The following is a 25,425-nucleotide window of genomic DNA, read 5'->3' as shown; positions in this document are numbered from 1 at the left end:
AGCGGCTACCCCCACTGTGGGGTAGGCTCCACCAGCTGGTCCTACACTTTCCATCTTTAAAAAAAAAATCCTCACTAGAGAATATATTTATTGGAGAGAGAGAGAGAGATATGAGAGAGAAACATTGATCAGTTGCCTCTCATACATGTCCTAACCCAGGATTGAACCCACTACCTAGGTATGTGCCCTGACCAGGATTTGAACATACAACCTTTTTTGATGTGTAGAACAACGCTCCAACCGAGCCACCCGGCTGGGGCTGCCTCTTCCATCTTTTGCTAGTCTGCCACTTCGAAGGCACAGCCTCTCTCAACTTCTGGAGTTCCTGTCTATGGCTTTGAGGCAGGGAACAGGGATGAGGTTGATCTGAACTGTGGTTTGTGCTTACAAACAACTTTTTAGGTATGACTGATGGGCCACTTAATATCTGCACTTGTTATTTTTTCCTTTACTAATAGCTAACATTATTGAGTACTTGCCATGACAGGCTTTATTATTTCCTCTATTGTACAGATAGGAAAACTTAGGCTCAGAGAGCGCGAGTTAGCTGTTTCAGGGTACTTAACTAGTTAGTAGGGAAATCGGTATTCAAACTCAGTCTGAGTCCAGAATCCACATGTTACACCTCTAGCCTAGTCTCCCTCTTAGCAACACCATAATAATTCGCTCAGTCAGCACACAGTGAAGTATCTACTGTGTGCTACATTCTGCTAGATACTGAGTGAGCAAGATAGAGAAGCTCCTGCTGTCTGGATTCAGGTCTATCATAACCTGACATCAGAGGTCTGAAGAAATCGATGTGCTCTTCAGCCAGTCACTAGGCTCTCCAGTTGGGAGTTCTTGCAAAGATGAAGCAGATTCCAGGGTTGCTGCTGGATGTAGCATTCATCTTCTGGGAGGTTTTGCTATGGCTGATTGGATGAATGTGGATGGCCCACGGAGGCCATCAACTCTAAAAACAGCCCCTGCAAGATCCTTGCTGACAGGTTTACAATGAGACAAGAAACATTCTCAGAAGTGCCTTTTTTTTTTTCACTATGAAGTCCTATTTTTAAGAACAGACTGTAACCACCAGTAGGTGATCAGTTAAATAGAATAATCCTATATAATAAAAGGCTAGTATGCAAATCAACTAGACAGCAGAACAACCAGTTGCTATGGTGCACACTGACCACCAGGGGGCAGATGCTTAACACAGGAGCTGCCCCCTGGTGGTCAGTGCGCTCCCACCGGGGGAGCACCACTCAGCCAGAAGCCAGGCTGAGGGCTGGTGAGTGCAGCAGCAGTGGTGGGAGCCTCTCCTGCCTCCGCAGCAGTGCTATGGATGTCCGACTGACAGCTTAGGCCCGCTACCCCAGGGAGCAGGCCTAAGCCATCAGTTGGACATTCCCCGAGGGCTCCCGGACTGCAAGAGGGCACAGGCCAGGCTGAAGGGCCCCCTCCTCCCCCCGAGTGCATGAATTTCGTGCACTGGGCCTCTAGTATAGTGTAATATAATAATAAATATAATATAATATAATATAATATAATATAATATAATATAATATAATATAATATATAAACACCTTAAATAAGGGGCAGGGAGGTTTAGGCACTCTTCATAGAAAGTGCTATCTTTATTGCTAACAACAGTTTCTAAGCAACCATTCAAACCATTCAAACTGCTAACTTTTCATCAAGCAGTTGTTTGATTTCTTTAAGAGAATGATATTTGAAGAGCCCAAACCAACATAGTACCTTGAAAAGGTCTTGCCAATTGCTTAAGGGACCTTCGTAATTACATAGCAGTGAAAGCCAATGTAAGCAGAAACTAGTAATCCCAAATTAAGATTCCAAAGATATGCTTAGAGCTCTTTTAACCCCTGAATTGACTATAATTATTCAATCAACACTCTTCAAAATATAAAAGAAATGTGTTCTTCAATATGAGAGATTTAATAATTTTATTGTACTTGGATATATTAAATATGACTCTGTGCTTCCTGAATGGTTTGGGACTATAACTCAGTATCACATGAAGTCATATTCAGTAGCCTAAGTTGGACTTTTGACATTCTGCGTGAAAAACTAACTTCTTGTTGGTTCTGTGGAAGTAGCCAAACTTCTTTGGGCCTCAGTCACTTCCTTGTGACATAGAAATGTTAGGGAACTAGTTGATATGTATATAGCAGTTTATTATTCAAAGGTAAAAATTGTCCAACTTTAGAGTTGAAAATATTACTTTAAAATATAACCATTTTTATAAAATGTAATTATATGTACTGATTCCAGGAGTTGAATCTGGTGATTTTAATGTGATGGCAAAGAGTGTGGGCTCTGAATCCAGAGGGTCTGGTGACCACATGCAAATTACAAAACTACTGGGGCCCCCAGGGTCCTCATCTGTCAAATGGAAGAACAAAGTCATCTACCAGATAGAGCTGTTTTGAGGATTAAATAGGTTAGTGTAGATCAATTGTTTAGAATGGTATCTAGCACTTAATGGGAACTCAAGGCATTTCAGTTGACCTGCTGTTTCCCTCAGGGAGTAATATAATTGCCAATTATGAACCATTTATGGTAAGTTTACCATGAAAACAAAAGTTCAGTTTTGAAATGAAAGTAATTTTCAAATGACAAATGTGCTAAAACTGACCTCAGGGACAGGAAGAGCTGTGCTCTCAGTGGAGGACAGTGTTAAATTGGTCCATCTCCAGCTGCCGTCACTGGTGTTATTGCCATTTTTTCCAATACAGTAAAAAATCAGCTCTACTGAAAATGCAGGGACCATATTTATAGTGAGGTTTGTCACTCTAGTGAAATGGTACAATTTTCTCCTTTGTTATGATAGTGGTATAACATTGGTAAATATATGTAAATACATTTAATATAGCTAGGAACATTAATTTTCCAGGAGCACTATTATTCAGGTGCCTACTAATAATGACATAATATTTTTATAGATTTGTATCTCAAATCCAGTGTCCACCTTTATCCAGTTAGGATATGACATCAAGGAATTAAAACATAAGACAAATTTGTCTCTAGATAAATGTTAGGACAGATTTATGTATATGTTTTCTTAACCACTTGGCATCATGTCTATTTAGTTGGTATTGTGCATTTCCCATTAACCTGTCACCTTACTATTTTATTTATCATTTATAATTGGGCCACAAGGCCCTAACTAGCTTTCATTTATTCTTTATCCAGGTTGTTATTTAGATATCTCCAAATGTTTACTATGTGTATAGCCTCTGAAGGAACTTGCAGGCTGGTAGGCAAGATAAGATTTATGCATAAGCAACTGGAATCCAACGTAAAAGCCAAATGTCCTATTTGAGGTTTAGGCAAATGTAGCTGGAGGAACCAGGAAGAGAGGGCAACCTGGCTGAAGACAGGGTTATTTTCATTTGGAGGGGAGATTTGAGCTGATTCATTAGATTGAATTACATTTCACATTTCAGGTTACATTACTCTAATAGTGATTTAATAGACATTAAAGAGGCAGTTGGTACATCAGAGCCACCCTGAAACTGTCAAGTATGACATGTCAGCGTGGGAAATGAGAGAAAATCCAACTCAAAAGTTTTCTCAAACTCTGTCTACTAAGCTCTATTTTGGTCCATCATTTGTAATTAATTACAGTATATTGCTTTGGCATATTTGTTTGGATAAACTAAATGTAAAGTTAAGTGATTTCAAAACAAAACAGATGTATAAGTTTTGTGGGTGTTTTGTGTTTTTTTTAAACAAAGGCCACTTGTTTTTTTCTGTGCCTCCGGAGAAACGGATGGCATTAGTTTTTCTTGCCAAATGACCCGTGTCCCTTCAAGGGCCCTTATAAAATTTGAGGTGAGTGTTCAAGTCCTCATCCTGACTCTCTTGTGATCAGCCTGACCAACATGATTGGATGAGAAGGTCCTTCGTTGAAGAAAGGGAGGTCCATCGCCTCCCCTGTAGTTACACATGAAGGATGGAGGTAGGGGTCAAGGTTTGGAGTGCCATATTTGTTTCTTTTTAAGTGTTGAAGTTGGCTGCTGGGGGAAATTTGGTTTAGTCCCCACTACCAATTTGGAATAAAAGTAACAAACAGTCCTCCTCAATTTTGATGGACTGTAACAGAAGGAAAAAGATACTATATCGCTCTTTGTCCTAAAAACAAGAATCTGCTATTTTCACAAGCATCAGAATTACAAATTATGCCAGAATATGGAGTCATTTTATGTTTTTATAATTTTGACTTTAAAAACACCCAAAAAGTAATCCCATTGCAAAACATGAAACTCAGAAAGTAGTTGAGTAATTAACATAAGTCCCTTGGAATATTTGAAATAATCTACACTTATTTAAATGGTTACAGACTCCTTTATCCATTTAGGATGGGGTAGGGGGAAGACCTGGAGCTGTTGAATGGGAGACAGGCCCTATGAAAAATATCCTGAACCTCAGGTATTTTATTACGTGCACTGACTCATTCACTGGCAGAACACGTCCATGGCCCAGAGACGCCAGCGGGGTAGCATGAGGTTTTATATTTGTAAAGCTGTAAAACCAGGGCAGGTATTATCAATACTGCCCTTAGGGTTAAATCAAGGTTAAAGTATGTCTGTCTTCAGTTTTTACAGCCCCAAGTACATTGAGGTAAATTTTCTTCGATATCACATAGGCATTTCGGTGTCAATTACCTACGGCCCAAATTGAACCCACCCTACATATGTCCCTTCCCTGCTGTTGCCCTCCCCCAAATGCTAACCTCAGACTGGAGCTCTGTGTCTTTTGAAACTAGATGACTAAAGTAGTCCCTACGCAAACCTAAAGCTATTCTGTATTTCACGAACATTCAAGTTCTGGGATATTTATTTTGGACTTTAAAGCACAGCAGCTGCTATCTCTACCTCTGCCACCTTATTAAAAAAAAAAAAACAACACACACACCGCCTCATATTTATTGTCAGGCGCTTCTGTTTACCAGTTCACTTTTCCATCCCAACAATGTGTGATGGGAATTATTAGTCCCATCTTATAGGAGACTGAGAGGCAGATGTGAGCTTATGTTGCCAGTACAAGGTAGACCCATTCTTCAAACCCAGGTCTTTCAGTCCCAAAGCCCAAGCTTTAGCATTACATCAGCATCTGGCCTTAGGAGAAAAGTCCTCCAAAATAGCATAGCAGCATCTGAAGTGATCCCCGAAATATTTAGCAATCCTGTGACACATTGTGGGGGCCACAGTTCCCACAGACAACCACCTGAAAGCGACTCCATGGGACACTGGCCAGAGGAGAGTGGCTGTAGACTTGGGGATCCAGATTGCACTGAGCATGTGGCCCTAGGGGTGCAGGGCACCTTCTTCCCTCCTCACCAAGAGGCCTTCCACAATAGGTAGTGGTCGGGGGACAGGTGGGGGGCAGCTTGCAGGAATGCTCATAGCAGAGGGTGTCCACGGGCTGGTTGGAAGCAGTGATATATTTGAACAGTGGATGGGAATGTACTGTTTTGTTCTGACAGTGATGACTAGACAAGAGCTGGAGCTGCCTCAAGGTAGAAACAGTAGAGAGTAGCTGGTGGACATGCGCACATGAATGGCAGCACTGAGCTCAGCTGGGCAGAGAGGTCTACATTCAGTCTAACCTCTGTCCAGGGTCCTTCATCTTGGCTTCTGGAAAAGTCTGAACGTGTTCTGTTCAATTTGGCGTGTGTCGGAACCTGCTTTGTGCCTGGTCCTTAAGGCTGGAGGTGCCGACTTGTTACTCTGTTGCGCCAGGCTGAACTCCGTACACTGGCCCTTTGGAGAGCAGGGTGCCTCTCTGCTCATCAGCGTGTGTTGGACCTGGGCGCTTTCCTTTGCCTACCTGACTTTTATCTTCCATTCACATTCCCTTGTTTTGTTTGCTTTACTTTATTTTTATCAAAGTTAGAGATGTGCCTAGTTTAAAGAGTCCAATGACATCACAGATTTATTATGAAAAACAGTTTCCTGCCCAGCCCTCCATCATTTCATCATTTACCATTCCCCAGAGACAACCTCTTAGAACATTTTTGGCATTTGTTTTTTTTTACATTGACTTTTCTTTCCGTTATCTACTGATGCCTAATAAACCATCCCCAACCCTGTGGCTTAAAACAACAGCTGTTTATTTTTTCATGATTTTGCGGTTCGGGTCAGGCTCGGGAGGACGGCTGACCTCTGCTTCCCAAGGTGTTGGCCGGGTGGGAGGCCTCACTCCCATGGAGGGAGCGTCAGCGGGGTGGACAGAAGGCTGAGGGCTCCCTGCTCTTTATCTCCTTCCTTTAACAGTCCCTCATCCTCCAGGGATCCTCTCTCTCCAGGCGGCCCCTAGTCCAGCAGGGTAGTCAGACCTTTCACATGACAGCCGCCTGCAAGGGGGCGGAAACAAGCTGGAAGGCCTCTAAGGCGTAGGCTCCAAGGCTACCCACTCTGGCACATTCTATCAGCCAAAGTCAGTCACAGGGCCCTTCCAGGTTGAAAAGGAGTGGAAATGGACTTATAGGTAGAGGGATGGAAATAATTGTTGGTAGCCCTTCATGCAGACATTCTCCCAGTACCCATATCATGACCCGTAAGTGATATGCTTCTGGTATGCTTCATTATCTATTGTTATTATTTTAGTTTTAGGCACTATATATTGACTTCCCTTTAGAGCAGATGAGAATTTAGTCCTTTCACCCTCCATCTAATGGACACCTGTTGCCCTCCATCGTCCCAATATAATTGTGTCCCAATCTTGATTGGCTCAATATTCAGTGTTTGCGTTATTACAATGAAGTAAATGCTATTCACAGCAGACTCGTATTTCTTTCTTGTGTAACTTTGTTTCCCCTGGCGTTAATAATCCTCTTATTTTGTTTAGTTTCCTATGTATGTATATATCATCATTCATTCCAAATCGCTTTCCTAAATTGCTGTGCAATGTGTTCAAACACATTGGGTATTCTCCCATTTTTATCTTCTTGAAGAAATTTTTTCTGGAGCCTTATGACCTACTCAGGATTAGGGTTAAGATTAGGTTAGGGTACATACATGCACGCGTGCGTGCAAACACACAAACACATACACCTTTCTAGCTTTGTTCCTATTTTAATGGAATGCATTCTCCAACAACTTTCTGGAAACAGTGTGCATGAGAGGTACATTTTTGGAAAATCTGTAAGTCTGGAAAGTTTTTTTCTGTTATCTGCTCATTTAATTGAGATATTTCTATGTTGGAAATAATTTAGCCTTGGAATTTTGAAGACACTGATCTATTTTCTTTTAGCTCCAGTTTGCTGTTGAGACGTGTGAAGCCGTTCTTTTTGTTTATTTATTTTTATTCTGTGGTAATCTTACTTTTTTCTGTCTGGAAGCCTTTAGGGTTTTCTTTTTGTCCCTGTTGTGAAATGATACAATGACGTGCCTTGGAGGAGGTCTCTTGCCTTTCTCTGTCCTGGAAAGTGATGGGCCCTTTCATTCTGGAGAACCATGTCTTTCAATACTGGAAAATGTTCGATTATTCCTGCGATGGTTTTCTCCCTTGTTCCTTTTTCTGTTTCTTGAATATAAGACCCACCTGAATTGATTCTCTAATTTTTTCTTGTCTTTACTCTTTTCTATTTATTTGTCTTTTTTTTTTCTTTCTGGAATATTTCAACTTTATCTCCCAACTCTTAAATTTTCATTTCTATAATCATATTTTTTATTTCTGAAAGTTTTTCTTTTTCTCTGATGGTCCCTTTTTATTTTTTTAAATTAAACGTATTTGGGTGGCAATCAACACTAATAAAAGAGAAAAATGGTAATTGGCGTACGAGCTACCCTTTTCATTGGCTAATCAGGGCTATATGCAAATTAACTGCCAACTAAGATTGGCAGTTAACTGCCAACAAGATGGCGGTTAATTTGCATATGTAGGCACAATGCAGGGAGGCGAAAGGGAAAGCAGGAAGAAGCCCCCTGCCACTGACAGTGATCGGAAGCCCAGGGGGGAGCTAAGAGCTGGGGGGCAGGGCAAAGGCGGCCCTGGGGCCGCCTTTGCCCTGCCCCCCAGCCATGATCGGAGAATCAGGTGCCTTTGCCGCCCTGGCCAGTGATAGCAGGAAGTAGGGGTGGAGCCAGCGATGGGAGCTGGGCATGGTCGAAGCTGGCAGTCCCAGGAGCTAGGGGTCCCTTGCCTGGGCCTAAAGCGAAGCCCACGATCATGGGGCCACTGCACGCTGCCCGGGCCGGACGCCTCAGCCAGAGGCGTCCTGCAGGGGCAGGGGCGGAGCCCGCCAAATGCGGCACCCCCCGCTGCCACTGCAGGTCCCCGCTGCCCGGGCCGGATGCCTAGGCCAGAGGCATCAGGCCTGGGTAAGGGGCCGATCCTGCGATTGGAGGGTGATGGGGGTCAACGCCTGAGGGCTCCCAGTATGTGAGAGGGGGCAGGCTGGGCTGAGGGACACTCCCCCCCGCCACCCAGTGCATGAATTTCATGCACCGGGCCCCTAGGGCTTAATAAGATTATATGGGTTTCAAGTGCACAATTCTATGATACATTATCTTTATATTGCATTGTGTGCCCACCACCCAAAGTCAAATCTTTTTCACTCATATGTGGGTTATAAGACTGAAAGCAACAAATGAACAAACAAGATAAACAAAAAAACAAAAAAACTTATAGACACAGACAACAATATGATAGTTACCAGAGAGAAGGAGGTAGTGGAAGTAGAAAAGGGTAAATGGTGATGGATGATGGCTCCTTTTTATAGCACCCTGTTACTATTTTAAGGATATTTTATTTTCTCTTATCTCCATAAAGATATTAATGGTAAGATGTGTGTGTGTGTGTGTGTGTGTGTGTGTGTGTGTGTGTGAAATCCCTTACCATTTAGTAGGCACTCCTCATTTCTCCCCAAGTCCCCAGCCCTAGGGAACCTTTAATCTGCTTGTTGACTGTATGAATCCACCTAATGTAGAGATTTCATATGAGTGGAGTCATACAATATGTGCTCTTTTGTGACTGACCTCTTTCACTCAGCATAATGTTCTCAAGTTTCCTCCATGTTGTAGCACACAGCAGTATTCCATTCATTTTAATTGCTGAATAACATTCCATTGTTTGGAGATACCACAGTTTATCCATTCATTAGTTCATGAGCATTTGGGTTGTTTCCCCCTTTTTTTTTTACAATAATGAATAATGCTGCTATAAACATTCATGTACAAAAGTGGGTGTGGACATACGTTTTCATTTGGATGTATACCCAGGAGTGGAATTCCTGGATCATATGGTATCTCTGTGTTTAGCATTTTTGAGGAAGACTGTTTTCCAAAGTGGTGATGCCATTTTGCATTCCCACAAACAGTGTTGGAGGGTTCTAATTTTTCATATCCTCACCAACACTTATTATCTATCTTTTTTATTATAGTCAATTCCTTCTTAAATATATGTTCAACTAGCCCTCCAATTTTAGCCTCCTTTCAGAGTTATTTGGGTCCCTTTTCAGAATTCTATGGTATAAATCATTGCTTCTTGGCTTTCTCTGTTGCTAGTAAAAAGTTTAGTTTCTTGGGTCTGTGTGGTCATTACCACCACTGTGTGGAGGGACCCACAGGCTAGCTTTTAGTCTTGGCCTGGCTACTCACGGGCAGTAAGACCTTGGGTCAAAGTATGTTAACTTCTCTGAGCCTCAGTTTTCTCATCTGTAAAACAGAGAAACACAATGAATGGGAAGTACCTGATATTCAGTAGTTGTTGACTAAATATTCATTCTCTTATCTTCCCCAAACATGATGGTCATTCAAAAAAAGAAAGAGTTTGTCTCTGTCCATCAAGAATTCATCAGTTAGTGGGAGAGATAGACATAAGAATAATTCTAACCTGCTTAATTTTCAACAACTATTGAATGCCTGTAATGTCCCATTAATGTACTAGTTGCTGAGGGTTACAATGTGACAAATTTCCTGTTTTCAAATGGCTTCCCATCTGGTGGAGTCAAAACCAGAGTTGAAATATAAGGCAGACAGTTAACTGCTGTCACACTGATGGAAAGGAAGTATAAGGGAAGGAGAGGTGATGTCTGACCGTAGGGATATTGCACAGCTTGGCCCACAATAAAATAAAAATTACATTTTGAAATAGGCAAGCCGTAGCTCATAGGTATTAAAGCGAAAATGCTTAAGTACATCTGCGGAAGCCGAGAAAGTCCCTGCTTGTAGGTATAACTCACATCACACACGTTTTGTTATTTAGTAGGTAAAGGTTGCCTCTTTCCTGCAGACAAACTATCAGAGCAGGGATCAAGTTCTGATCATTACACAGCTTAGAGGCCTTAAATCTTAGCCCAGTCCTTGCTCATGTTGGAGTCGCGTGGCATAGGTTGTGTCAGAGACAGATTTTGAAAAGTGGCAAGTTGCTAAAATGACTGCAGATTCTCTAGGGAGAATATCCTTATTTGAATATATCACCTTTGCAGGCCCCCATTTCTATAAAGACAACCTGGGACACACGTAGCTTGGGCCTACACAGTGTGAGGAAAAGATTTCGAGAACAGAAAATAACATTGCACATAACATTAGGCTGTTTGTCTTCTTCAGACCTGTCTGTCAGCCATCGTGGGCCCTATCATTGCCTTTCGCCTTCTAAAATGCCCAGACATTAGGAACGCCTGACTTCGAATTCTCCCTCCTGTGGCTCTTGTAGCCTGAGGAGGGTTCTCCACACATCACACACCCCATCAGCTCTTGCCTCTCCCTCATTCTCAGTTCCCCAAATGCCCAACTCCATCACCAGCCTGACCTGGCTGTTTATCAGCTGAACAGCTGGGAGAATTTGGCAGCAGGGCTCTCGGGGACACCTATGCTGATGAACTCTTATACCAAGTGTTACCTGCCCAACTCTACTGCTTTTAAGGATATTGAAAGCATGGAGTAAACCAAACAAGTTTTGTTTATCTTTCTCTCTCTTAGCACTTCTCAGAGTCTCTAATAGTTCAAAATCCATTATGAATTTCTAAAAAAAAGGGATATAGTGTGCAATGTTTCCCAGTTCTCTTTTTCACTTCAAAAAAAAAATTTAAGAAAAACTGATAATCCCAGTCAGACATTATTTGTGGTGCTTTACTTGTACCCCTTATGTCTCATGTAATTTTCTACCTAATTTTAGAGTTGGATGAGATAGAAATTTGTATTCTTTTAGTGGCTGCCATGAAAATTCCTAATTCTTTAGGGATGAGGATTAAGACAAGAAGCAGAAGATCCTACTCTAGTTCTATGAGGGGGTCGTCTGTAAGGCCTTTGTTTTCTTGCACCCCCTAATGAGTTTGGGCATGTTAATTTGGAAGGCAGAGCTGGAATGCTTTAATAACAAAAGTATGAGACATTTGAAGTTCCCAGGGAAACTTCAGGAAGGAGAGAGGAGTCAGTCAGACTAAATGCTGCATGGGAAAAAGATCAGAGAGGGAAAAGGAAACAAACAAACAAACAAACTAATGGTGGGCCTGCTGAAAAGAAGCTTTGGAGGAGAGCAGAAATGTCTAATGGGAAATTCTATGCTATTTTTATTGGGAATGCAGCACAAGCTGCTCTTTTGTTCCCACTGTGAAATCTTCAGTGGTGCCTCCTTGGCCCACACGGCTTGCGTGTGAGTAGGTTCTTTTGCAGACTTGGCACAGCGGCGGAGGGGCTGGAGCTGGCAGGGGAAGCTGGCGTGTGGGTGGCATCGTCCTTCACTTACGTTCATGTCTCATCAGCTCCCCTAGGCTGTAAGCCTTTATTGAATGAATGAATGAGTAAATGCATGGCTTTCTAAGCAGAAGCAGCAGATAAGGCTTTCTCTTTAACTGAGACTAGACCCAGCTGCTCAGCCACTAACAGGATAGAATTACTTAGTAAAGTAGGGGATTAATATGTATTTTGTGGAACTAACCAATTACTGGGTCAGTGAGAAAGGTGCTGTTCTCTTGGTTGTAAGCATGTTCTCCCCTGTAGAACAGTGGTTCTCAGCCTTGGCTGCACATTAGAACCACCTGGGAATCTTTTTAAAATCCTGATTTCTGGGCCTCATCCTCTGGAAATTCTGTTTCTTTGTTATGGGGTGGGGCCACAACATTAGTAACAAAGAAACAGAATTTCCGGAGGATGAGGCCCAGAAATCAGGATTTTACAAAGATTCCCAGGTGATTCTAATGTGCAGCCAAGGTTGAGAACCACTGCTGTAGAAAGAACTAAAGCTTTAATCTTTAACATCAGAAGACTACTTTAATTATGAACATCTGGCCTTCTAGAGTCCAAATACCTCACCCCTGTTCTCTGATAAGGAAACAAAGGGAAAATACAAAGATATCACACTTCTCCATTCTTTGTTAGAAGTTAATTGCTCTCTTACGTGTGTTTGCATAGCATTTTATAACAAACTAGTGTTCTGAGGTTCACCACATTGTATTGCAGATAGCATACATCTTTGGTTTCTCCACAACACTTCAAGGTTCGGATATAGCCAGGCCCTATGTCCTGTTTGGGAGCTGAAAAGATGATCACAGAGGCTTTATTTTCTCCCTACGTGCCTCTCTGCCTTGAAAGCCTTTCGGCTTCTTGATGGAAGGGACCATGTCTCACTCACTTCTGACGCCCCACTGCCTGGCAGCCTCTGGTTCATAGTAAGTGCTGAATCAATGCTTTTGAACTGAATTGCATGTGGGGAGAAAGCTGGGTGCTGGTGCAGTAATGGTGACCAATTCAAGAATAATTGGAAAGGCCTGGTCTTGACACCTTTGTTTGTCATCAAAAGTGACCTTTAATTGCACAATTAATTGCCGGCACCGACACCTGGTAGAACTAGAAAAGGAGACGTTCTTTACTGATGTGACAAGGAATTGCATCATGTTCACATTAAAAAAAAACCACTTAAGCTTCTTTGGTAGAAAGCTTGGCTGGCATAACAATCTAGGAATTTCCACAGTCGGTCTACCTTCTGAAATGCATTTACTGGGAAACCACTTGTCAGTCCCAGTTATCCAATGGAAAGGGAGTGGGGGAGGATTTGGTTGTCATTGCAGGAGTCAGGCTGGGCTCCTGAGATGCCACAGTTGGTGGAAGAGATGACCACAGAGCCCAGACAGCATCGGAAAGGGAGGGCTATAGGCTCAATCATTAGAATATAACTTAACTCTTCGGATTTATTCATTTATTCATTCATTCAACAAAATTTGTTAAGCCCCTGCTCTGTGACAGGCACCAGTCTAAGAATAGGGGATTCATTTTTGAAGCAAGACAGAAAAGTTTCTGCTTACAGGACTCATGATCTCACACACACACACACACACACACACACACACACACACACACACACGAGGATATCAGAGAGTAATACGATAGGATGGTGTGACGGAGTGGCGGGGTGGTGGTTGGGAAAGGCATCTCAGAAGTGTCATCATAAGAAACAGGAGGAAGACACTGTGTTCTTTCTCAGAAAACATGGTGCGTTCCAGGAGCAGAGGGAACGCCACTGTGACGAAGGGGAGGGGGAGCAGGTGGAGTCGCACAGTTGAGCCCTGCACTGACCCTGCACTTCTGGGCCTCACCAGGCTTAACACTGTGTTTTTTCTTCTCCTGCAGACGACTTTGCAGAGGAGGAGGAGATGCAGTCCTTTGGTTACAAGAGGTTTGGTGAGTTCTGACACAGCTTTTCCTTCTCTGTGCTTGATCTGGGATACAGCAAGACCATTGCTGGAACCTTGACACATGAGTGTGGGTGGCTCTGAGGCCCCATGTTGGTTGGAAGTTGAGTTTCTCTATAACAGGTGGATGATTTCTCACAACACTGAGGGCCGTGGAGCAGGAGCTGTGCTCAGGCATGGAAAGCTTATGGGGTTCGATGGGTGCAAACCAGCTGGCGTAAAAGGCAAAACATGGTGGGAAAGGTAAACCAGTGACAAGACAGGAGCAAAAATATGTGGAATTTCTGTTTCGATTTTAGAAAACATCTTCCCTTTTTCCTCAGGCCCCATGCTCATAACTCAGTCAATGTTAGTAGACAGTGAGAAGACTTTTTCTAGAAACCCAACTAAGCACATGTGCTCTGTGGTAGGCTGGATTATGGTCCCCCAAAATGTCCACACCCTAATCCCTGAAACCTGAATGCAACCTTGTATGGCAGCGCGTGTTTTGCAATGTGATATAGTTAAAGAACTTGAGATGGGGGTTATCCTGGGTTATCTGGGTGAGCTCTCAATGCAATCCAAGTGTCCTTATAATAGAGATGGAGAGGGAGATCTGACTACCTAGAGGAGAAGGCGTATGATGATGAAAGCAGAGATTGGAGTGATGTGCTCTGAGGGCGGAGGACGGTGCCATAAGCCAAGGAGCGCAGATGGCCACTAGCTGAAGTGGCGAAGTGACACAGGTGAAGCTGAAAAAGGCAAGGAAATGGATTTTCTGTCCAGAGCCTCTGGAGAGAGCACAGCCCTGCCAGCATCTTCATTTCAGCCAACTGAGGCTGGTTTCAGACCGTGGCCCCTAAAATTCTAAGAGAAGACATTTGTGTTCTTTTAAGGTGCCGCAGTGGGGGTAGCCTGTTGAAGCAGCTCTGGGGGACTAATTCGCACTCCTCTGCCTCGGAATCTGCTGTTGCGGGGCTCTTCTCTCTCTGACCAGGCCTCTCGTATTCGGCAGTTTAGCTGTGAGCTGCCAGTGAACATTGCAGAATTCCAAAGGTTCTTCAAGGGAACTGAGGTTTTCTGTCCAGCTTGTTTCTGTGCCTTGGGCAGAGGAAATGAAGAAGGTTGGAAGAGAAAAAGAATGTGTGTGTGTGTGTGTGTGTGTGTGTGTGTGTGTGTGTGTGTGTGTGTGTGTGTCAGAGACAGAGAGAGACATACACACACAGAGAGACACAATATGAAGGAGAATGAATCTACTTCCTGTTGCTTAACAAACATCCTTGCAGGACTTTGATAAAAGTTAACAACCCCCAGCTGCTCTGGCTCCCTCACTGCTTTAGTGTTTTTCCTTCTGGACACACACTTCTGCATTTCTTTCCGGAGAAAACTAGGGCTTTAAAATGGGAGTACAGAGGTGCCAAGCCCATAGCTCCTCCATTCATGTGCTGGCACAGTGGCTTATGCTCAATCCCCCCTGCCTTCCTCCACAGTACACAGTTCTGTGTCTACATATTTACATATTTATATATCTACAATTACATATCTACAATTACATATTTCTGGATAGGTACCCTGTATTCTGCTTTCTGATGGTGGGTTCACCGAAGGTGGCAGCAGGAGTGGAAATGAAACCAAGAATTACAGAGGGAAGGAAAACAAAACAAAAATGAAAGGCAGAAATAAAGAGGAAAATCAAGCTTGTCAAAATAAGGCAAAATAAATGTTGACATGCTCACATATCTTGGAAATCAGTAGATTTCAGATCTGTCGTTGGAAATCAGTAGGAATATGAAGAACCAAGAGAAAAGTTTGCTTTAAAAAAGAGTGACCTTTAGAGAAATGTTATTTAAAATTTGATGACCATGTAACTAAGCTAGGTGGGTGGGGATTCGGTGAAAAAACAACAAACTCACAAAAAATAGTAAGCTGCTGAAAGAATTTAATGTGTGGTGGTTAAATTATGTGTGGAAATCACACGGTGATGACTCAGAGGAGACATGATAACTTAAAACACTTGGTAACATAAACAGAGAGGAGTGAAAGGCTGATACCAAGTGGTACAGGTAGGAGAAGGGATGAAGTTAAAATGGGAGACCTTGGAGTAGGCTGTGAAAGAGGTGTTCTGATGTTGAGAATTCTTGGATTCAGCTTTTAGGTAAAGTGATGCATATCCAGTCTAGGGGTAGATTAGAATTTTGGAGATGGAAGGGCCTTTGAGATTATTTAAATCAGCCTTTAATTTTACAGATAAGGAAGGTGAGGCCCAGAAAGATTTTCTTCTCAAGCAGGTTAGCTGGAGCTGGGATTGGATGCTAGGTCTTCAACTCCCAGGCTAGAGTAGTTTTGGGGGAAGGGTCCAGCAATAAGGTTGATGTGACCTGTCAACTTCTATGTCCTAGGAGGGTCCCTGTAGTTCCAGAACTCTTAGCATAGGCTGGACACCCAATATGGCCCCACCAGGGAGGTCTTGTCACCTTTGCAGGACCTACGACTCTGGACCTGGTTTTATAGAAGATAAATGGGATTTCATTTCCTAAGAAATGGCCGGAGCTGGTCATTAAAAGCAACAGAACCCAAAAGCCCATTCCTTCAGGTATAGTCAACCTTAATCATTAAAGGAGGACAAAGTTGGTGTGAGGGGTGGTAGGAGAGACGGGCCAATCCTGTAGGCTCTGCTCCTACTTACTCTTGTGATTGGAAAGCCACTTCAACTCTGTGGGTCTCAGATGCTGCCCAGTGAGCAGTGACACCTGCCAAGGTAGATAAGTCTACCTCACAGGCCTTTGGTGAGACCAAGAGAAATACCAGATGGACAAGTGCTTTGAGGGGGCAGCACTATAAAAAGAAAGGTGGCATGATCACTCTCCTGAGATTTGGCGCTGTCACCACTTTGGATATTTTGGCATAGCTACTGCTGAACTTCAGAGTGTGTGTGTCAGGTTTGAACCCTCATTCCTGAAGACATGTAAAGGTGTGATTTACCTCTGAATATGGTAATATCGATGGCTTTTATTTTTGCAAAAGTAGACTGGATAACATAGAGGGTTTAATTATTGTCTCATTTTCCATATGTCTCATTTATGCAAATACAATGATGAATTTAGGCTCCAGATGAACCAGAGGTTACTTACCCCCAGGACAAAAGGGCCACTGTTTTAGCAAATTGTGACCTGGTAGCTTGTTTCCAAGGTTATTCATATATAGTTATTTAGAAGCATTTACTACATAGTCAAGGTGGTTTACATAACAATATTGTACTTTTGGCCAGGTTGTTCAGTTGGTTAGAGCATTGTTCTGTACACCAAAAGGTTGTGGGTTCGATTCCTAGTTAGGGCACATACCTAGGTTGCAGGTTCGATTTCTGGTTAGGGCATGTACTATATAGAAGGCAACCGATCAATGTTTCTCTCTCACATTGAAAATGAGAGAAACATTGATGTTTCTCTCTCTCTCCCTTCCTCTGTCTCTCAAATCAATAAAATGATAATGTGTTTCTTCAAATTCAACACAATCTGTATATATAAAAGGCTAATATGCCAAGTGTCCCCTCGGGAGTTCGATGGGGAGACCGGGAGTTTGATTACTTGCTATGACATAAGTTGACCACCAGGGGATGGCGCGGAATGAAGGAAGGCCCCTGCCGGCAGCAGCTGGAAGGAAGGAAGGCTCTGGCCAGCAGCAGGAAGGCCCCAATCGGCCCTGATCACCGGCCGGCTTAGGGACCCTACCTGTGTATGAATTTTGTGCACCAGGCCTCTAGTATTACAATAAAGAGCAAAAGGGGTGATCTCCAGTGATCTAGTGTGGTGTGATATTATTTCAGAACCCTCATCGCTTGTCTATTCCAGGATTCATTATTGTACTTCCGTCTTAACCAGGTCTTCTCTTTTTCTTCAGCCTCTTTATGTGTCATGTTTGTTAACCTCTTTCCCAAAGTTCTAGGCATGTGTCTGAAGAAAAGAGAGAGTTAAATCTGATGGGTTTGCCATTTATTTTCTCCTCTGACCAAAGCTTTGATGAGGGAAATTTTGAAAGGTTAATGAAGTGAGCATTTTCAACATTTAATCAGGCTCTGAGGGTCAACATTTCTTGGCCTCAGTATGCAGAGCTAATTAATTTGGGATGTAGCTATAGTTACAGTGTGGCTGAGATCATCCTCTGGAACATGAGGTGCCAGTATATTAATTTTTATGTTCTATAGATAGAATATGATATTTACTACAATGATATCCTTCTGCTTATTTCCCAGTTACTGTAGTCCTCAAAAATAGCACACGTGGCTCTTGGGAATGATTATAACGACTCCAGTTCACTTTTATTTTACCAAAGGACTTACAAACATATTTTTCCTTCACAACAACCCCACGAGGCCAGCAGGCCAGGGGTCATCTTTCCCACTTGATGGCTGCTTTTCATCTTTTCTGGGGGCAGTGGGGGGCAGTGGTTAAGTGTGTGGACGCTGGAACCAGGTATGTGGTTTTGGATCTGAGTTCCAGCACTCATCAACTCTGACCTTGGGCACATTGTTGTTTAAAATTGTAAAGTCTCAGTGCAGAGTCTCTGGAGGGAAGGTGGGGGAGGGTGGGTGGGTGGGAGGTAATCAACCAAGGACCTTGTATGCATATATATATGCATGACTGGTGGACACAGACAACAGGGTGGTGAAGGCCTGAGGGTTGGGGCCAGGGAGCAGGGTCAGGCTGGAGAGGGTTAATGGTGGTGGTGGGGGGGGGGGAGGTGAGACATAGGTAATACTTTCAACAATAAAGAACTATTTTTAAAAATAATAAAAATAATTTAAAAAATTGTAAAGTCTCAATTTCCTCACTTGTAAAATTTGGGTCATAATAGGCCTACTCCCTAGGGGTGTTATGGAATTAAGGGTGATACTGGATCAGTACAGGGCCTGTACATGTGGCATCCCACAAGTGTTGCCCATTATTCTGATATTAGGCTCTTCCCTCTTCAACTGTTTGATCCTGCTGCTTGAACATGGTGTCTAGGATTCAGTAGGTCCCTGGAACCTTCTTATTTCCAGCACCTTCATGGATTCTTGTTTGGTCACACTCCCTGCTTTACTGCTGCGAACTGAGAGAGGCAAGGAGGCCTGGGGACAGTGACTGTCTGCCCCAGCCCCATGGTGGGCAGTGTTGGTATAATGACAAGCGCCACCCTGGATGTCCTGGGCCCTCCCTCTGGAGTCTGCTTGCCCCTTTCTGTGCCAAGGGGGTGGGGACAGACCACCTTTATTTCACTGGTTGCATGAGGGTCTCGGTCTCTTGGTTATCTTTGGGAAAGAATAGGATGTCTAGAGTCGGACCGATGGAGGAGCAGGGGAGACTTGGTTCGGCCTGTGACAAGCATGGGTAGATGTGAGCAGCTGGAAACAGTTGTTGTTTGTGTTTGACACGGTTGCTTCCTTGGGGCTCAGCTATAGGGAGTATTTATAGTTATGAGAGAAAAATAATCTGAAAAATTGCAAACTGTGAAACAGCAACAAGTAAAAGGAAGTATTCTGTATGGAGTAGAATTCGTCTTTTGTAAAAACGAAGTGGAAAAATTGTAAGAGAACTACTGAAAAATTATTTAGGGGCGATAGCTAAAGAAGGGTCTCCAATGCCTTTCTCTAAGTGTTTTGTTTGAATAGTTTTGTTTATTCACAACTTCACAGGCCTCCCCAAACCAATGGTTTCAAACAAGCTGGGCTTTTCCTTTTCCCTTTCTTCCCTTGGATAATAATTTCAGATTAATAAGAATATTTTTTAACAGTTTAACCTGCATAGTGCTGGGCATCCGGAAGCAGCCTGAGACATCTGTATTGAAGTAGAGCCCAGCCCTGTTCCAGAACCCTCTCCCCCCCCCCCCCCCCCCCGCAAAACACACACACACACACACACACACTTTACCTTTCATCCCCTCCTTCCAAACCCATCCTCCAAACCAGTGACAAAGATAAAGTCATTGAGCTGTTTCTTGCCTAAAGGTTTAGAGCAGCGGTTCTCAACCTGTGGGTCGCTATCCCTTTGGGGGGTCAAATGACCCTTTCACAGGGGCCGCCTAAGACCATCGGAAAGCACATATATAATTACATATTGTTTTTGTGATTAATCACTATGCTTTAATTATGTTCAATTTGTAACAATGAAATTGGGGGTCACCACAACATGAGGAACTGTATTAACCCCTTGAGTGCCAGGGAGCGCGATCACGCTCCTCCTGTCTTTTGCCAAAAGTGCTGGGAGCGCTATCAAAGCTTCGAAATGGCGTCCAGTTCTAAGTCTGCTTTTATTAGTGATGATGATATTGCTAAATATGTCAATGTAGTAAAGGTGTCCTTAAGTTTTTGAATATGTAACTTCATTTACTTGAGATTCATAATTTTTTTTTCCTAAACTGCTGTAAAATCAGCAAAAATGCCTTGGCAACTTTAGCATAGTTCCTAGGATATTGGTTGGTACTCAAAGGGTTAAAGGGTCATGGCATAGGAAGGTTGAGAACCACTGGTTTAGAGGAACTGAATGTCTAACGGTGTAGAGGACTACTTGGGCTTCTGAGAAGCAGCAGCCCGGATATGCTTAGCCAAATAGCCAGAAAGAAAGGTGCTTTGTTAGGCACAGGGTGAGTTTCTGCTTTCAGTGCAGAGAGGATTGAAGAGTTTACCAAGAGGATGCTGAACTGTCTTTGGGAAGCTGCTCAAGATAAACACTTGGATGCCTCAACTTGTGGTTGTTTGGGCTTGGGGACCAGGCTGCCCGTCTCTGCTCTCCTGGGACCCGTCCCAGAAGGCTGGCTTCATCTCTGGGTTTGGAGAAGGCGCCGCTTTGAAGTTATCCACCTCCAACTACAAAGGAGAGCTGCACGCATTCCTCTCGCCACAGCCCTTCAAGACTGACACCAGCAGAGTTCACCCCTTTCTCTGATAAGAATGCCAGGAATTTCCATCATTTCCTGTGGGGAAGGACTAAATAAGCCCAGCGTGAGGCTGTCCTTTCAGCAGCACCTTTTCCAAACATCTCTAGATGGAAAGGGTACAACATCAGGCAGAGGACTGACCCTGAGCAGATAAGTTAGAGGCAGGGAATGAGGGTCTGATTTGGTGCCTCAGTGGGATTTCTTTGAAATGTTCAAAGCCATTGGCATCTTTTAGTGGGAGGGTTTTGTTTATGTGGCTGTGCGAATCCTAATGGAATTGGTATTTCTGATTCTATAAGAATTTCATGTCACATGGCGTGCAGAGAAGTAGATGCAAAAGAGATTCTCAGGCAGAATCACCTTGCAGGGGATTTGCAGAAAAACAAGTAGGCAGGGCTCCTGAGACCTGAGAAGGGGAGTTCTCCGGCCATCACTTTCTTTTAAATAATTGGAGGACGTTTCCCGATTTTTAACATTATAAATGCTAAAGCGATATTCACAATCTCCCTTGACAACAGTGTTTCATTTTTTCCCCATCAAGAACTTCTCATTGTTAGGTCAGATGCTCCCTGCCTAGTCTTTCTTGCTCATCAGTAAAAATTTGTTCACCACCACATTCCCACGTGACTATGATATTTTTGTTGTTGTTGTTTTGTTACCATTTTCATGTGGAAGAAACCATTAAGCATCCTTTCTGTGCTAGGCAGTTTCCCACTCACTAGTTGCTTCATTCTCCCAGAAATCCTTTGAGGTGGGAATTACCTGCCGTTTGCAAATGAGGGGACTGAAGCTGACCAGGCTGAGTGGCGTGGCCAAGGTTTGATTCAACTTCACCTCAGTCCCCATTGTTCTTCCAACTTCACCTCGATCCCCATTGTCCTTTCCACTCGGCCCATGACTGAGAATCACGCGGACATGTTCTTCCTCAGAGCATCCCAACGTTTTGATGGGGAAAATCAATGATTATAGATGTATGTGGATTAACTCAACAGTTGTTATACATGGTCTTATATTTCATTATTTCAGAATATGTGTAGATTGAACACTTGAGCCCTGAATTTTCAACCATTTCAAATATAACCCCCAGCCCCACCCCCACCCCTGCCTTCCCTGGTTTTCATTCACTGATACATCCTGGTAAGAGTTGGGGATGGAGAAGAAGGGCAATCATTTGGTTTCCCTACAATTCGGTTAAAGCTGAGTGTGTTATGTTTTTATTTTTGGAAAAATTAAAGAAAAATATCTCCTTGGCCATTTTCTTGTTATGGCAGCATGAAGACATTAGGTTGTTTCCAGCGTTTGGTCACTGGGGGTAGGATGGGAAAGAGTTATTCCTTCTGCTCGCAACTCCAAGCAACTTAAAACAGATGAACTTGGAAACTTTCCTTGAAACACTTGAGTTGTTCATTTGGAGGCTCCCTGGGAATGGGAAAGATGTCCTAGAGCCATGGGTTTTGAGGGAAGACCAGGGCCCTCAACACAATTGTGAACTAGAGTCTCTTTCTCTCTCACATTGCCTGTTGGTGCCCTTGATGTTCAGGGTGGTGGCTGGTTAGGAAGCAAGGCTTTAGAATTGAATAGTGCCAGTTCACATGCTGGCTTAGTCCTTTACCAGCAAGGTACCCAATGTCTATAAGCCTCACTTTGCTCATCTGTGACATGGGAATGGAAATAATACCTTCTTTACAGGCACATGGATTATAAAACCTATAAGTTATATATATGAGGGGCCAGGTTATAGTAGGTTTGCACTCAACCATGGCTGTCATTAAACTGCTGACTATTCTCTCTTTTCCCTTCCCCAAGCCTCATATCCCTGGGTTGGTGTTGCCTCAGTGCTTCCTTTATGCTCTCTGATCCTTCCCACCTTCTGTCCTCCCTTCATCAAAATCTTACTGCCCTCACTCCTGTATTCTCTGCATCCAGGCCATAATCAATATCAAAAGAGACTATTTTCTTTTTTTCCTTCCTTCCTTCCTTCCTTCCTTCCTTCCTTCCTTCCTTCCTTCCTTCCTTCCTTCCTTCCTTCCTTCCTCCCTCCCTCCCTCCCTCCCTCCCTCCCTCCCTCCCTCCCTTCCTTTTTTAAAAAAATATTTTTATTGATTTCAGAGAGGAAGGGAAAGGGAGAGAGAGATATAAACATGATTGATGAGAGAGAATCATTGATCTGCTGCCTCCTCTATGCCCCCTACTGGGGATCGAGCCTGCAACCTGGGCATGTGCCCTTGACCGGAATCAAACCTGGGACCCTTCAGTCTACAGGCCAACACTCTATCCACTGAGCCAAACAGGCCAGAGCCTGCCTTCCTTTCTTTAATTTAAAGGTTTGGTGACCACCAGCAAAGAATACATATTAAGGACGGGAACATACACTGGGGCTAAGAGCAGCTTTCATGGAGAAGTGGCGTAGCATCCTCTTGGCTAAGAGAACGTACGCTGAAGCTGGGCTGCCTGGATTCGGTTTCCAGCTTTGCCACTTACTGGTGAGATAGCCTTAAACCTTTCGGTGCCTCAACGTCCTTGTCTAAAGGATGGGGGTAATGACATACCTGTATGGATATTGTGAAACTGAACAAGTTCATACTTAGAGCAGTTCCTTGCACAAAGAAGAACCAGATAAATGTATGCATTATGAAAAGTGACATAAGTGGTCACACGGTGGCTATAGCAGTTCCATAGCAGGTGCATGAGAGACAGTCTTTGTTTCAGTGTCTTGTTGGGAGCAAGAAAACCTTCCCAGAAGGCCTTCAATAGGCTTTCCCTCACATGTCATTGGCCAACATTGAACCACTGTCTTCTCCTAAATCTTTATGGACAAAGGGAATGTGCTGGCTCTGGTTGGCTTGGGAGAAATGTTTAGGGTAGAATATATGGTGAGGAATTAAGCACTCTGACCACTATTATTATGTATAACTTAATACCCATAATATATCCTATCTATATTAATAAAAGGGTAATATGCAAATTGGTCAGGATGCCCTCACAGTAACAACCAAACAGCAGGCTGCATGGGGCAACTAGGCTGGCAGAGGGGTTAGTGAGGGACAACCAAATGACTGAACAGCAGGCTGCGTGGGACGACCAGGCCGGCAGGGGGGTTAGTGAGGGGCGACTAAGTGACTGAACAGCAGGCTGCATGGGGCGACCAGGCCGGCAGGGGGGTTAGTGAGGGGCGACTAAGTGACTGAACAGCAGACTGCATGGGGTGACCAGGCCAGCAGTGGGGCAGTGAGGGGCGACCAGGCCAGTGGACATACCTTGAGGGGTCCCAGATTGGAGAGGGTGCAGGCTGGGCTAAGGGGACCCCCTCCGTGCACGAATTTCGTGCACTGGGCCTCTAGTCCTGTGGTCAGCAAACTGCAGGTCGCAAGCCTCATGTGGCTCTTTGGCCCCTTGAGTGTGGCTCTTCCTAAGCCCTAGGAGTGCCCTAATTAAGTTAATAACACTGTACCTACCTATATAGTTTAAGTTTAAAAAATTTGGCGCTCAAAAAAATTTCAGTCATTGTACTGTTGATATTTCACTCTGTTGACTAATGAGTTTGCTGACCACTGCTTTCGTCTATAATAATAAAAGCATAATATGCTAATTAGACTGGAATCCTTCTGGACAACCTTCCAGATGAAGCCGGGGCTTGGAGGGAAGCCTGGGTCCAGGGTGCTGGAGGGAAGCCAGGTCCGGCAGCTGGGGGAAGGAAGGCCTACTCTTGCACGAATTTTGTGCATCGGGCCTCTAGTAATATAATAAGTACATATTATATATAATGTTATAAAATACATATTTATAATTTAATGTTAAATTAGACAGTGATTATTAATTATTAAATAACAATATAATTCAATTATAATCAAATATAATATATTTATAATTTGTTCCACTTATAAAATTTCATGTTTTATGTAACAATTGAAAAATTTAGTTTATTCATACAATAATTACAACTTTACATTTAAATGATTTGTAATTTTGTTACAAGTGGAGCTACAAGCCTGGCCAGCCAGCGTGGCTCAGTGGTTGAGCGTCAGTCCAGGAACCAAGAGGTCACAGGTTCGATTCCTAGTCAGGGCACATGCCCCAGTTGCGGGCTTGATAACCAGTAGAGGTCGTGCAGGAGGCAGCCAATCAATGATTCTCTCTCATCATTGATGTTTCTATCTCTCTCTCTCCCTTCCTCTCTGAAATCAATAAAAAACTTAACCGCTCCCCCCCCCCCAAAAAAAAATAGCGCTACAAAGTGTTGGAGTCTCCAGAATCTGGAGTGCTTAGTTTTTGACAGTTTATAACAAGAGAAAACTTCAAAAACAAGAAATCAGTATGATAGTAAAGGGAATGAAAAGATGAATGAAAAGTTATTTTGCTTTTTTGGAACTCAGTATTCTCAATAGTGTTAAGCAGATTTGAAGAAACAACTTTTTACAGAAGAGGAACTTAGAAAAAAAATGGAGAAAGTCCCAAATCTTAGTGAATACCATTCTTGCTACAGGAAATATGGTATTTCGAAATTGGTCTCCTGTTCTGAGTCATAACTATGAACACTTTCTGCCTCTCTGGATATTTCATTTTTATACATTTTTGAAAACTGACATTTGGCCCTGATTGAAACAAGCTTCTCTTTTTATACGTGAGGGTAGTATTTGGGGTGTGTGTGAATATTTCCATACAGATCAATTTCTTCACACACTGCAGAAGATGGAGGCCTTTAGACTTGTCAGGAAAACAAGGGAGAACAGAACTAGAAGTCTGCAAAAGTTCTGTCAGAAATCCCGACTGCATTCTTATTCTAAATGCCTAAAGATGCCCTCTAGTCTCTAATATATGAAATAAGCTTTCTAACACATCATTTTTGTTCCGTGAAGCAGGAAAATGCATAAAATCATTGCTAACATTTTAGAGTTTGA

The 25,425-nt window shown here is 43.2% G+C and overlaps 1 protein-coding gene across 1 annotated transcript in view; it reads left to right on the top strand.

Annotated features, from left to right (window-relative positions):
* Positions 1 to 25,425, top strand: part of COLEC12 (collectin subfamily member 12) — a 179,475-nt gene that overhangs the window by 5,664 nt on the left and 148,386 nt on the right. The window contains exon 2 of the mRNA XM_059706502.1: positions 13,575 to 13,625. Coding sequence (XP_059562485.1) covers positions 13,575 to 13,625 — 51 coding nt within the window. The remainder of the gene's footprint in view (positions 1 to 13,574; positions 13,626 to 25,425) is intronic.

Source organism: Myotis daubentonii, chromosome 8 (assembly GCF_963259705.1).
Source record: "Myotis daubentonii chromosome 8, mMyoDau2.1, whole genome shotgun sequence".
Classification (NCBI taxonomy): domain Eukaryota; kingdom Metazoa; phylum Chordata; class Mammalia; order Chiroptera; family Vespertilionidae; genus Myotis; species Myotis daubentonii.
Note: the sequence above shows the minus strand (reverse complement) of the source record. Positions and strands in the feature narration are given on the sequence as shown.